This window comes from Lepidochelys kempii, chromosome 3 (genome assembly GCF_965140285.1).
Source record: "Lepidochelys kempii isolate rLepKem1 chromosome 3, rLepKem1.hap1, whole genome shotgun sequence".
Classification (NCBI taxonomy): Eukaryota; Metazoa; Chordata; order Testudines; family Cheloniidae; genus Lepidochelys; species Lepidochelys kempii.
This window is the reverse complement of record NC_136382.1, coordinates 205548665-205563652: the sequence shown is the minus strand read 5'-3', so window position 1 is coordinate 205563652 and position 14988 is coordinate 205548665. Positions and strand designations below refer to the sequence as shown.

General features: G+C 52.0%; 1 protein-coding gene across 3 annotated transcripts in view; it reads right to left on the bottom strand.

Moving 5' to 3' along the window:
• Positions 1 to 10639, bottom strand: part of DTD1 (D-aminoacyl-tRNA deacylase 1) — a 105430-nt gene extending 94791 nt beyond the window's left edge. For all 3 annotated transcript variants that reach the window (XR_012158340.1, XM_073339740.1, XM_073339739.1), the window contains exons 1-3: positions 10499 to 10639; positions 3272 to 3362; positions 559 to 794 (exon numbers count right to left, since the gene is read on the bottom strand). Coding sequence is in view for 2 of the 3 variants with exons in the window: in XM_073339740.1 (XP_073195841.1) it covers positions 559 to 794; positions 3272 to 3362; positions 10499 to 10541 (370 nt within the window). In the remaining variant the exon portion in view is untranslated. The remainder of the gene's footprint in view (positions 1 to 558; positions 795 to 3271; positions 3363 to 10498) is intronic.
• Between the last annotated feature and the right edge of the window lie 4349 nt (positions 10640 to 14988).

Here is a 14988-nt window from a genome sequence, read left to right as displayed (position 1 = left end):
GGAAGCAGAGAGAAAAGATGAACAGCGGCCTGAGAGCAAGGAAGAATGGCATCCACCATGTTTCCTTTAGCCAAGAGAAGACTGCTGTTTAGTAACTATGAATGGAGCAGAGAACAGACTGACTAGATAATATCCTAGTATCAGCAACATATAGCATATCCTATTACCATCATCAACATGTGACATGGTGGGAAATGAAGGAGTAAAAAGTGAAAGTCATAATGTTCACTACCCCATTCACTTTTAAGTGCAACTAGTAGAAAAACATTAAGGAGAGAAGATTCTGGTTTGGTCTAGCTGTCTGGGGTAGTAGCATGGCCACACCTGGGAAGAAAGACTGAGGCATCGTCTATGGAGCAAAGCATCAATGTTACGAAGTGGCAAAGAGAAGATGGCAACTCTTAGGGAGCTGTCTATGTAAGCAACTTTTGCTGGGGACATTAAAGACTGGAGCTTAAACCCCAGAAAGGACTCAGTTCTACCCTAAATGGGAAAGACAAAAGTCACCCACAACATTTTTAAAGTACCCCTTTTTCAAACATATCGGGTCTACCTTACCTTTAATAAGCTCTGGTTTGTAGGCTTTTTTAAGTTGTTCTAGGAAGTTGTTGTAGAAAGACTCTGCTTGCTCTGCAGGCATAGCCATGTGATAGTCTGGTTTGTTTCCTTTCAGGATGCACTGCAGAGTAAACTGGCTGACACAAAGCACCTCATACTGTTTATCCATCACGCTTTTAGACCAGTGTTTCCCACTTTCGTCTTCAAACACACGCAAGTTTAAAATCTTGCGAACCCTGTGAGGAGAAACAGAACAAAGAAGGCTACTTGCATGACCTCGGCTCGTTCCTAATCATCATGTGTAAGGTTAACAGATGTGAATGGCGCACAGGTATCAAGATATATATTATAATATATCTGTACAGGTATTTGATCACAAATGGCAAAGTTACAAGCCATTCATTCATCCCTTCCCCTAAAAAAGGGGGATCTTATCAATATCACACATACAGAGCCATAGGCATGAAAGCCCTTACAAACTCATCACACTATTTGTATAAAAGCCTTCTCTTAAACATCCTGCTAGAGAATGTGGGATTGGGATGGGAATAAAACAACAACAGGCCAGAGAGTACCACGAGAAAACCCCAAATTCTGAAAGCTTGCCTTTCACTGGCTAAATCAAGACAGGACTGTCTGGTTTAAGATGTAAACAGGCATTGAGGACTATGATCCTCTCACTGCGTGGAGAAATTAGACTTATTACAAGAAAATTTAGATTAGAAAAGGAAGATCTCAAAAGTCAGGAAACGGCCACACACAACATGAGCTCTGTCCCCTTGCACAGGCGCAGTGAGTCCCTAGGAGGACAACAAGTCATCTGGGGTCAGGGCTTCGCCAACATAGCAAGGAGGAAGGAAGGGAGCAGGGAGTACTGTGCTTTGCACAGGAAGGGAGCAGGGAGAGAGGAGCGGGTAAGCTGGAAGGCTCAGAGTCCATGAAAGCAGCAGAAACGGGCAGTGGAGTTAGGGGAGGGCAAAATTATTTGGGGAGTCAAATTGGCAATTTGGGGCTAAATAATTTGAATGAGAATTAATTGACTGGGGAGGACAATTATTTATTTGAGGGGTTAAAACTGATTTAGAAAACAGAACCAACTGCCTAGACTGGGCACACAAATGGGCCACAGGGCAACTATAAACTGGGCCCAACAATAGTCGTACGCAGAGATGCAATTGCTCCCTGTATATATATGCATTGTTGGTTCACTTCTAGTGTTCAATCAATAATAATAGTCCATTCCCATCCATCTTGATTCTTTTAAGTTCTTCCTTTAACTTTTCCTCTGTTTCATCACTTGCAGCACCTAGTAATGAGTCCTGCGAGTTTAAGTTTGTCTGGAGGAGTACATCCAGGGAAAAACACTACAGTCATCACTTTAAATTGATCATTTTGTTCCACATTGAAGAGGATGTTATTAGCCTAAACTTGGAATGCACTTATCATCAAGCGTAAGTCTTTGCCTTTCAGCTGTTTTTATGGGACAGTCATATATTGATGTTCAAGAATCTCTGGGTGTCAAAGAAACAGAAACTGCTCCTGAATCGAGCTGCTGATTAAAGGCTGCAGGCCTGCAGCAGGGACTTAAATCATCATCATCACTGCTGCACTTTGCAGATGATGACAGCATTGAAATTGTCTCATTTGCAGGAGCAACAGAGAAAGTTTCATTCAATGGCACTTGAAGAAACTGGTTAAACCAGTGTGTCATTTTTTCTCCTTAGCAATTCTGGACCATGTTTATATTTTATTTAAGAATAATTTTCTCTCTTCAATAGCTCAGTCCATTCAATTGTTTATTTCTTGACTCTTTATTCAACTTCATATATGTTGAGTCAGATAAATTAATCCCTTGGAGTTTGGGTATCTCTACATTCTAATCACCTATGTGCAGTATTGATCACCAGCTTTCACAGGTACTAAAGCAAGTATGAGATACAGTGACTCAGTGAATTGAACACACTGTGAAGATCGGAAAAGTGAGATAAGATAGCCCAGCTTCACACAGAAGCACATTTTCAAATTTCTTGCCCATCTTCTAAGAAGTTTGGATTCTAACAAGTCACGCCCTGGTACAGTTCACACTCCACGCACCGTCTCTCTTCAGCATCTAATTACAATTGATTCACCCATTCTCCACTCTTCTCTCTAATCACCAATCACTAATCACTCCAGCTATTTCATTCCCCTTCCCTCTCTAGACATGTCTTTAGTTTTCTTACTCTGTCTTGTCGACTTAACAAAAACCTTGATGGTCCCCTCACGTCCCTTTTAACTTTTCAGAAGCGCTAAAGTTTTCATGTGCAGATTGAAAAGAGATCCTAAGATTTCTAGTATCACAAAACCTTTCAAATATGTTCTATGTTAATGTAAACAGTTTATAGTGACACAGATAGAAATTTTTTAAAACACCCAGAAAAAACGCCCAGAAAAAAAAAACAATGGGAGGTTATTTTCTGGGAAAAACATGTAGTGGTTGGTTTATTTATTTTGGGGAGACTTTTCCACAGTGCTGCATAAAATGAAGCTAAACTATAACTAGGAGGCCCACACACAAAGTGTAACATAAAAAAAAGAACATAGAGAAGCTCACATTTTCCTACAGCGAGAGGCCCCACTTTCTGAAGATAGTTCTGATATTACTGATATGGAATGAGTAGCATATGAATGAACAGGAATTACAAGGAAACATTCAATGCATGTCATGACTTACATGTGTTCCAGCTCTTTGTGCGTATCTTCCAAAGAAATACCCAGCAACACACAGATGCCTCGTCCAATGGAACTTATTTGTTCCCCACCCACTGCAGGACAACAACAAAAAGAGAGCGAAATTAAACACCCTATCTGGTTTTATGCCACCTCCAAGCATCAATTCCAACAGGCAATGGTACAATAAACACTTTCTGGAAACGTCACTTGAACTTAAAGAATTAACTAGCTGTCCACAGCATGTTGGCTCAGGTACACCAATTCAATTTTACAGAGAGGACTGAAAGTCATTTCTGTGAAAGGAGAATTACCTTACAAGTAATTTTAGCATCTTGCAACGTTGTAAGAAAAATCAGAACATGTACACATGCCATACCAGCATTCCAAATGTTTACTCCCTATGTTTACATTTCTAGCATCCCTTGAAAGGCAATATGTAGTGGCACCCTTGGGGGTTTTTTTGTGAGTTACAAAATATCAGCCCCTTGCCTCTCGTGAAATTGATTTGCTAAATGAAGAGGCGATCTGGCAGCTCAATATGCTTGCTCCAGCATTTCAAAACATTGCATGAAGAGTTTTAGTACTGCAATTCTCATTAGAGTCAATACGAATCACTTGGTTAAGAACGTGAAATAATTCTTTGAAAATTTACCCAACTGTATGAAATCAATAAACTCATTTGATTTCTGCATTGCAGAAGTCCCTAAAAAATTAACATTTTTTAAAGATTGATTTTTTTTTTTTTGGTACTTTCCACCCTGCAAAAAATAAGTTGCATTCAATATTTTGTTTTTTCCAGATTTGCAAAGAGACACACATTATGATGCAGTGGCTAAGGCCCTAAGCTGAGGCCAAGTAGACCTATGTTCTCTACAGCTCTCAGGTTGGCTAAGCAGGCTCCGGGGAGACTGCAGTTTCCCCTGGAGGCATGGGTTCATATCCCAGTCATGTTAACATGTCGAGCTTTCGGAGTGTTTTTCTAAACGTAATGCTCTAACACAAACACAGCTATTGAACTCAAAGCAGGAATGAACACAGGGACACCCTGTGACCTTGTTATGCAGCAAGTCAGATGAGATGACCACAACGGTCCCTTCTGGCCTTCGAATCTGTCTATGAAAACGGATCTTGGTATAAATGGGTCAATTCTATCCAACCACATGAAAACAAACATCAGTTTCAAGAAATCTAAAATAAAATACGTCCCTCTAGGCCCACTGTAATATGCTGAAAGAGATAAAAAGTGATTTTAATGAGAACCCATTGCCATGGCTAGGATTATTTTATTTAGATTTATACAACATCTAAAAAAATCCCACTGAGATAAGCACATTTTAATATTTGTTAAAAAACACAACCATACCTGTACGAACAAGAAAAAAAGCCAGCGGCCACCCACAAAACAGAATATAAACTGCCATGAAAGATGAGAGTCAAAGCCGTGAACAGAACCTTACCCACCCTCCAGCACGCCCTCGCTCAAAACCCTACAACAAGTGATTGGCTGCGTAGCACACCTGAGGGGTCAACAGATTTGGACAATTTCCAATGAGGGTTTGGAAGGAGCAAATTATAGAGTTGAAGGGTCTTCATAGAGACTATCTTGTCCCCAGCCATCTCTGATTGATACTGAGAGGTCACCAGTAAAGCACCTCGGCTTATCTCAACTATATTTCCCTCAGACAGGCATGTCCCAAGCCACTTAGGGCTTTATGGGTCAAAGCCAACACCTTAAATCCCATCCACAAATCAGCACGTCATCAGCGTGGATCGCAGAGCACTGGTGCCATGCTCAACGTAAGATACTCCGATTAATAAGTGGGCTGCTGTATTGACGGTCTGCTTCAGTTTCCAGGTGGATTTAAGGGGAGCCCCAAATTGAATGTATTGCACTATTATTGTTATCTGTCCTGAGGGAGCATCTAGGATCCCTAGTCATGTACCACTGCCCTGCTGTCATAGGTGCTGTACAAACACAGAACAAAAAGTGATAAAGGCATGGATCACAGTAGTGAGGTCTGCATCCAGAAGAGATAGCTGCAACCTCTTAGCCAGGTGCAGATCAGCAAAGCCCTACTACCATCAATAACAGTCAGCAGTTAATCCAACATGCAATTACAGTCATGTTATTATAATTGATTTATGCAGCAATATTCCCTTGTATCAGTGAATAACAGTAAAGACACAAAAGACAGAAGTGTGTTGAACAACTAAGACTGAAAGTAAACAGAAAATAATGAATTTGCAGAGGGAGTTCCACCAAATAGAAGACAGACAGACAGACAACCTGACCTCTGGACTATGCAAACTGAAAGAGATAGGTTATGAGCAGGTCAAGTCAAATCAAATGTAGCAGGCATGCTGGAAGTACACATCAATCAGTTCCTTCTCTGAAAGGGGCCTTTTAACCATCTACACCAATGACAAAATTTGAACTTAATTGGGAGGCTCCCAAACAGCAGGCGTAGCCGAATGTAGCAATGGGAGAATAATGATAATATATAGAACGCTTTTCATCAGTAGATCTCAAAGCACTATACACAGGAGTTACAAATCATTATCTCCGTTTTACAGATGGAAAAACTGAGGCACGTGGAAGGGAAATAACGTGCCCAGGGTCACCCAGCAACCCAGGGGCAGAGCTAGGAATAGAACCCAGGACTCACAAGTCCCTGTCCAGTGCTCTCTCCACTACTCATCCTTGCCTTTGAGTCCTTCTCCCCAGTGAATAGCGATAGTGTCTGCTCCCACAGCTGCTCTGAGATTACCCGGCTGCAACACAATGGTTTTCACTTTAGTGCTGTGAGCTCCGTGGCTGTCCAAAGATCAGCAGAGAGAACGAAGGGGGCCCTGGTCTGTTCTCTTTGTGGCACAACTCAGCAAAGCACTGAGCAGCAGCAGAGGCACTGGGGCTGGCTGCAGGCTCGGGAAGGCAGCACTAACATTTAGAAGGGCTTTTGTTTTGTTTTGTTTTGAATCTTGAAGGAGATTTTGAATGAAAGCTTCCATCAGGTAGGTGGGATGAATGGTGGGTACAGGGAATGTGGGAATGGGTATGTGGGTGAGAAGGACAGTGGGAGAGGGTAGGACGGTGGGTGAAGGGGCAGGAGGTACACTGGGTGCATGGATAGGTGGGTACTGGGGAGTGTGGGTGGGTGCAGGGATGGAACAGTGTGTGGGAGTGCAGGGCCAGCATTTGCAGGTATGTGGATGGGAAGGTCAGTGGATGCATAGAAAGGTGGGGGCCAGAGGCAGCATGTGGGTGGAAAAGCGGATGCAGGGGGTGGGAAGGACACAAGGTGCCAGGAGTGAGGGTGCTGTGGAGGGTGGGAAGGACACCTGGGGAGGGCAGGGTGCAAGGGGAGAGATAAGGACAGGACATGCAGGGGGAGAAGGAAGGCCAGGGGTGCAGGTGTCGGGGGTGTAAGGGGAGTGGGGAGGACAGGGGGTGCAAGGGGAGGGGGGAGGGCTGGGGGTGCAGGGGAAGGAGGGGGAACGGCAGGGGGTGCAAAGGGAGGGGGATGCAGGGGAATGATGGGGTACAAGGGGAAGGACGGGGGAGAAGGGTCCTGGGGAGGAAGGACAGGGGGGTGGGGGGAGGACGGGGGGAAGGGGTGCAAGGAAGGACAGGGGAGAGCATCCGGGGGGGAAGGAAGGACAGAGGGGGAGGGGAGTGCAAGGGAAGGACAGGAGAGGGGAGTCCAGGGGGGGAGGAAAGACAGGGGGAGGGGGGTGCAAGGGAAGGTCGGGGGGAAGGAAGCACGGGGGGGTCCGGGGGTGCAGGGGGAGGGGGATCCGGGGGGAGGAAGGAAGGGGGGGTCCGGGGTGCAGGGGAAGAAGGGGGGGTCCGGGGGGGAAGAAGGATGGGGGAGGGGGGGTCGGGAGGGGAAGGAAGGACGGGGGGGTCCGGGGTGCAGGGGGAGGGGGATCGGGGGGGAAGGAAGGGGTGGTCCGGGGTGCAGAGGAAGGATGGGGGGGGTCTGGGGGGAAGGAAGGATGGGGGAGGGGGGCCCGGGGGGGTAGGAAGGACGGGGAGGTCCGGGGTGCAGGGGGAGGGGGGCCCGGGGAGGTAGGAAGGACGGGGGGGTCCGGGGTGCAGGGGGAGGGGGATCCGGGGGGGAGGAAGGGGGGGTCCGGGGTGCAGGGAAGGACGGGGGGGGTCTGGGGGGGGAGGAAGGACGGGGGAGGGAGGGCCCGGGGGGGAAGGAAGGACGGGGAGGTCCGGGGTGCAGGGGGAGGGGGATCGGGGGGGAAGGAAGGGGTGGTCCGGGGTGCAGGGGAAGGACGGGGGGGGTCTGGGGGGGAGGAAGGACAGGGGAGGGGGGGTCCAGGGGGGGAAGGAAGGACGGGGGGGTCCGGGGTGCAGGGGGAGGGGGGTCCGGGGGGAGGAAGGACGGGGGAGGGGGGGCCCGGGGAGTCCGGGGTGCAGGGGGAGGGGGGGCCCGGGGAGGTAGGAAGGACGGGGGGGTCCGGGGTGCAGGGGAAGGACGGGGGGGGTCTGGGGGGGAGGAAGGACGGGGGGGGGGGCCCGGGGGGTAGGAAGGACGGGGAGGTCCGGGGTGCAGGGGGAGGGGGGTCCGGGGGGAGGAAGGAAGGACGGGGGGGTCCGGGGGGAGGAAGGACGGGGGAGGGGGGGCCCGGGGAGGTAGGAAGGACGGGGGGGGTCCGGGGTGCAGGGGGAGGGGGGGCCCGGGGAGGTAGGAAGGACGGGGGGGTCCGGGGTGCAGGGGAAGGACGGGGGGGGTCTGGGGGGGAGGAAGGACGGGGGGGGTCCGGGGGGTAGGAAGGACGGGGAGGTCCGGGGTGCAGGGGGAGGGGGGTCCGGGGGGAGGAAGGATGGGGGAGGGGGGGTCAGGGGGGGCAGGAAGGACGGGGGGGTCCGGGGTGCAGGGGGAGGGGGGGCCCGGGGAGGTAGGAAGGACGGGGGGGGGTCCGGGGTGCAGGGGAAGGACGGGGGGGGTCTGGGGGGGAGGAAGGACGGGGGGGGGTCCGGGGGGTAGGAAGGACGGGGAGGTCCGGGGTGCAGGGGGAGGGGGGCCCGGGGGGAGGAAGGATGGGGGAGGGGGGGTCGGGGGGGGAAGGAAGGACGGGGGGGTCCGGGGTGCAGGGGGAGGGGGATCGGGGGGAAGGAAGGGGTGGTCCGGGGTGCAGGGGAAGGACGGGGGGGTCTGGGGGGGAGGAAGGACGGGGGAGGGGGGGTCCAGGGGGGGAAGGAAGGACGGGGGGGTCCGGGGTGCAGGGGGAGGGGGGTCCGGGGGTAGGAAGGACGGGGGAGGGGGGGCCCAGGGAGGTAGGAAGGACGGGGGGGTCCGGGGTGCAGGGGAAGGACGGGGGGGGCCCGGGGGGGAGGAAGGATGGGGGAGGGGGGGCCCGGGGGGGAGGAAGGACGGGGGGGTCCGGGGTGCAGGGGAAGGACGGGGGAGGGGGGCCCGGGGGGGAGGAAGGACGGGGGGGTTCGGGGTGCAGGGGGAGGGGGGTCCGGGGGTAGGAAGGACGGGGGAGGGGGGGCCCGGGGAGGTAGGAAGGACGGGGGGGTCCGGGGTGCAGGGGAAGGATGGGGGGGGTCTGGGGGGGAGGAAGGACGGGGGGGTCCGGGGTGCAGGAGGAGGGGGATCGGGGGGGGAGGAAGGGGGGGTCTGGGGTGCAGGGGAAGGACGGGGGGGGCCCGGGGGGGAGGAAGGACGGGGGGGTCCGGGGTGCAGGGGAAGGACGGGGGGGGTCTGGGGTGCAGGGGGAGGGGGATCGGGGGGGAAGGAAGGGGGGGTCCGGCGTGCAGGGGAAGGACGGGGGGGGTCTGGGGGGGAGGAAGGACGGGGGGGTCCGGGGTGCAGGGGGAGGGGGATCGGGGGGGAGGAAGGGGGGGTCTGGGGTGCAGGGGAAGGACGGGGGGGCCCGGGGGGGAGGAAGGACGGGGGAGGGGGGGCCCGGGGGGGAGGAAGGACGGGGGGGTCCGGGGTGCAGGGGAAGGACGGGGGGGGTCTGGGGGGGAGGAAGGACGGGGGGGTCCGGGGTGCAGGGGGAGGGGGATCGGGGGGGAAGGACGGGGGGGTCCGGGGTGCAGGGGAAGGACGGGGGGGGTCTGGGGGGGAGGAAGGACGGGGGGGTCCGGGGTGCAGGGGGAGGGGGATCGGGGGGGAGGAAGGGGGGGTCTGGGGTGCAGGGGAAGGACGGGGGGGCCCGGGGGGGAGGAAGGACGGGGGAGGGGGGGCCCGGGGGGGAGGAAGGACGGGGGGGTCCGGGGTGCAGGGGAAGGATGGGGGAGGGGGGCCCGGGGGGGAGGAAGGACGGGGGGGTTCGGGGTGCAGGGGGAGGGGGGTCCGGGGGTAGGAAGGACGGGGGAGGGGGGGCCCGGGGAGGTAGGAAGGACGGGGGGGTCCGGGGTGCAGGGGAAGGACGGGGGGGGTCTGGGGGGGAGGAAGGACGGGGGGGTCCGGGGTGCAGGAGGAGGGGGATCGGGGGGGAGGAAGGGGGGGTCTGGGGTGCAGGGGAAGGACGGGGGAGGGGGGGCCCGGGGGGGAGGAAGGACGGGGGGGTCCGGGGTGCAGGGGAAGGACGGGGGGGGTCTGGGGGGGAGGAAGGACGGGGGGGTCCGGGGTGCAGGGGGAGGGGGATCGGGGGGGGAGGAAGGGGGGGTCCGGGGTGCAGGGGAAGGACGGGGGGGGCCCGGGGGGGAGGAAGGACGGGGGGGTCCGGGGTGCAGGGGAAGGACGGGGGGGGGCCCGGGGGGGAGGAAGGACGGGGGGGTCCGGGGTGCAGGGGAAGGACGGGGGGGGTCTGGGGGGGAGGAAGGACGGGGGGGTCCGGGGTGCAGGGGGAGGGGGATCGGGGGGGGAGGAAGGGGGGGTCCGGGGTGCAGGGGAAGGACGGGGGGGGCCCGGGGGGGGAGGAAGGACGGGGGAGGGGGGGCCCGGGGGGGAGGAAGGACGGGGGGGTCCGGGGTGCAGGGGAAGGACGGGGGGGTCCGGGGGGGGAGGAAGGACGGGGGGGTCCGGGGTGCAGGGGAAGGACGGGGGAGGGGGGGCCCGGGGGGGAGGAAGGACGGGGGGGTCCGGGGTGCAGGGGGAGGGGGATCGGGGGGGGAGGAAGGGGGGGTCTGGGGTACAGGGCGAGGACGGGGGGGGATCCGGGGGGGCAGAAAGGACGGGGGAAGGGGGCCCGGGGGAGGTCCCCGAGGGCCGGGGGGCAGAGGGGAGGTGCCCGTGGGCCGGAGGCCGGGCCCGGCGCTGACCTGTCACGCTGGCCTGGGTGACCCGCTGGATTATCGCCTTCATGGTGCCGCGGTGGCGGAGCCAGGCCCGGCCGGGGATCGGCGGCGGCGGCGCGGACAGCGCCGGGATCCGGGAATCAGCGGCCGCGGCCGCCCCCTCCAGGCCCCGGCGGGCACTGCAGCCTCCCGGCCGGGAGCCGTCGCGGGGGGCGCCCGCAGGGGGTCGGGCTGAGCTCTGCCCCTGGTGCAGGGCGGGGAACGGGACCGCCCCTCTGGAGAGAACGGGGGGCATTCCCATAGGGGAGGGACAGTCCCGGGTGGGGTGCAGCAGCCCCTATAGACAGAGGGATAGAAGGGGGCAGGCCAGATAGGGGAGGAATCAGAGCAGACCCCATGGAGAGAATGGGGGACTCTCCCCAAAGGAGTGGGAAATGGGGGGCAGCCCCCTAGAGAGAATGGGGGACACTCCCTGTGGGAGTGGGAACTACTACTGTCTTCCTTGAAAATGAAAATCAGGATGTTTGCTCAGGTACAAGGGTGGGCAGAGGCTCTTCTTCAGGGCTACCAAGCCGGTCTTGCACCCAAGCAAGCAGGCGCTGATGCTGACAGTCAGCAGAAAGGCTGCTACACATCCTGGCTGTTTCTAATGTCAGGGAAATCTATGCAGGCGAGAGGTCCTGGTTTTAGCTTTGTGATTGGTTTTCCTCACATTTATGTTACCACCACTCAAGTGACCACGTTAAACAGCGCTCCATGCAAGCCGCTATTCTGTTGCCACAGAAATGGCCACTTTCAGCACAAAATTCCTAAGAGTCATTTTGTCGCCACTTCCCCGTGGCCTTTAGCTTACCCACTTGACAGTATATGCTAAGGGTGGTTTTAAAGACAGAGGAGAAGGCATTGAGGTGGTGAGCCTTTTCAAGTTCAGCACAGCAGTGAACTTTTAAGGGTGATACGAAGCGTGCCACCTAGCCCCACAGTGGACCTGCCCTCTGAGAAATTGGGATGGTCTTCTCTGACTTTGGCCAGATTCTGGAATACAAAATGTTAGCCAAAAAAGAATGCGACTACCCTATCATAAGCCATCGTAGTTCAAGCCCACCGTTAACTGAGCCATCCTTGGGCCCTGTAAAGCTGAATCTCAGCTTTGTTAAACAAAAGAGACATGGTTTTTCCCATGAGAAGTCAGCCTTGAAAACATGAACCCACTATGTTAAGGAAAAGAAGTAAGGTTTAAAGGATCTAAAGTACCCACCCACCCAATTAGTCATGATTGGAGAGTATCCTAAAGAATAATTTTACTACCCACCCCAGATCAGCAGACCTGCCCTGTGTAAAGTAGTGGGATAATCACAGAATCTGGGTAAATTTGGGAAAGGAAAAGCAATAAAAAAATTATTCACGATCTACCCAAACGGCCAAGGCCAGCTCTGCTTGCTAGTGGTCAACCCTCTCTAGAAAGCAGTCACTACTGCCCAAGGAAGTCCCTTCTTGCATTCCTCACCAGTGCCACTAGGTGTGTATTAGGGAGACACGAGATAGTTCTTGTAAGCCCCACACCTCACCCCATTCTAATAGCACCATATGGAGACAGAATCAAGATGCTGCTACAGTAAGTAGGAATCCTCTCACTACTGCCTCCTGGCTTCCTCCCTGCTGTACCTGCCCAGCTCCATACTAATGCCATTCCCACCCCCCGGGAGGAAACCTGCTCTCCCATCTTCCTGGAGAGACCTCCCCACCTTAAAAACCAAGAAAACTCATTCTCCAGCTGACCACCTAGTCCACCACCAGAAGGACCCATCTTCTACCCAACCAAAGACTGCATAACATTGGTGCTGGTACCATCACTAAAGCAAGGAACAACTGACAGGCAAGGGAATCACTCTGAAGAGTCCCAAGTGTTGAGAAGGGAGGAAGTATGAGGTGCTAGAAATATTAACTAATTAATTCTTGGTGGTAGATTGAGTAGGTAGGGGCAGGGCCTGGGAAATAGCATTGAACTAATGAAGTGTGTGTGATCAAAAGATGGGGAATAATTTCTTCAAGGGAAAGTCATATCTAACCTTCACTGAGCCTGCTGCAAATTGGTTTGGCAAGCTCCACATCCGGTAAGACGACGACGACAACTGAGGTAGAAAATTGGAGGGAAGGCTATGGTAAAGCTTTGCCATCACACTTCTATCTGAAAAATGTCTTGTGCTTTTGATAGCACTTTGTCTACTGGGAATGGGAAACAGGAGATGGATCACTTGATGATTACCTGTTCTGTTCATTTCCTCTGGGGAACCTGGCATTGGCCACTGTTGGAAGACAGGATACTGGGCTAGATGGACCTTTGGTCTGACCCAGTATGACTGTCCTTATGTTCAGTTTCCCTTGTTCACATGGTTTTTCAGGCAGCTAACGGAGAGGGAGAAACCATGTACAAATTGGAAAAAAATATATCACCCTGCAAAAACTGACAGCTGAATTCAGGGTCAGGTGGTGTACCTGAAACTACCTCTAATTCTTTTTTAAATGACTAGATTTCAAGTTGATTGTGTTCATTTTAAAGAAAAAAAAAGTGAAGAGAGACTTGACCTGATTTATAATTTAAAGAAAGAAGATCCATTTGATTAGCAGGCTAAATAGAAAGACCCATTTCCCCTCCACAATTACTCCCTGACTAGGCCTACATGCTTTTTAAAATACAGACTTCAATTTAAAATGTGTTTATGGAAATCTGCCTTTGGTTGCAAAATAAGATTCTTTAACTCAGTAAACTACACCTCCACCCTCTTACTAAAAGCTTTCTTTGGCTGTTCATTCACCATTTCACAGAAAAGCAGACACTCCTTTCAAAGTAAATGCAAATATCTCCACTGATGGACTTATCCCTTACCTACACTACATACTAGCAGCTGTGGATGGTCACATATAAAGCTTCTGTTTTATGGAGTTTGACTATCCTGAAGGTAGTACACACTTAGCTGTTTTTTGTTTTAAAGTCCTTGGAAATACCTCAAGCAGGAGTTTCTTTTCCTAAACAAAGTTGATTTTTGTGTCTTGTTTTTCAAATACTGCTCAATTCACGGCTTTTCTTGTAGTTTTTTTTAAATCTACTTCACTTTAAACAATGCCTAACTGTAATAAAAATGCATTACTTGTGGATTAGCATCACTACTGTCAACATGGATTTGGGAATACTGATTAGTTACTTAATACTATAAATCCAGCAGAGAAAGCACCAAATGTCTCTTAAGCGCCTGCCTTTTAAAATTTTCTAGTTTTGTGATTAATCCAGATGTTCTCTCCCCTCCACCCATTACAATTTTAAGATTTTTTAAGTCCTGCAAAACAATCAAGATTTAAGAGATTAAAGATTTTACTGTGTTCCCAATCTGAAAAGTTATTCTAAAGATAGCATTTCATATTTACTGCTCCATGATTTCCACATCATGTGTGTTCAGTTAATAAATTTAAAAAAAATTGCTTCCATAGCTGCTACTACTATAAAATCCTGCTGAGCTCTGAAAATCAAACTATGTTATTTCCAGTTTACTGATCTTCCCTAACCCTAACCCAGATGAGATGTAATATAGTGGTAGTGAAGGTGTATAATTATGGCAAACACCTCATTGGTAAAGATTCTGTAAATGGTACTTTGTAAAAAGACATGATCAACTTTAAGTCTAACCTAAGTAACTTCAGGTACACCTGCCCCATGTTTGCAGATAGTGTGCATCTCTCCTCCACTGCTGTATGAAAGAGCAACATAAGGAAAACTGTCAAAGCACTAGATGAGCAAACTGAAAACAGAGGTATTTCTATACTCTTTTCAGTTAGCGATCTCAGATGTTACTTGTAATACAAGAAGGCTAGTCAATGTTTGCACAGTACTTTGAATATGGCGAGTGCCAGGCAAGTGTTACATATCAGTAATAAATAAATGTTCAGGTATAACTTTGATTTTTATAGTAGTGCTTCTTAACAATTCTCTTGCTGAAGTTACAGCCAGAAAACAGATCAACTCAGATCAACTCAGACTCCCATATCTGTTGTCTCTGCAATGCTAAGATAAAATACATTTACCAGTACAGTAACTCTGTATACACAGAGATGACTCTGAATACACATAGTGAACTGATCTGTGGAGTAAAGTAGTGCCATTTTCACCGAGGTGCTCTTCAGATGGGAGCCACACTTTTAAGTTGTTGCTAATGCAACTTTACACATAAAAATTGCTTCAGGAAAGTGACCTGGTAGAACGGTTGAGTCATGAAAATGGACACAGCTGTTGGTGAGAGTGCAGTTAATACTGGGCACTATTTACACCTTTAACTTCACTCCTTTAGGAAAAGAGATGAAACAGATGAGTTACTCCTAGTGAGTGGTGTACACTTGAGTCACTTAATTTTGTTTTTGGGAATGGAAGTAAATAACATGAGGACTCTCTCAAAATCCAACAAAGTAAAATATAATTCACTTTACTGGAAGAGCAGTTGGTGTCCAAGACTGGCTCACATTCA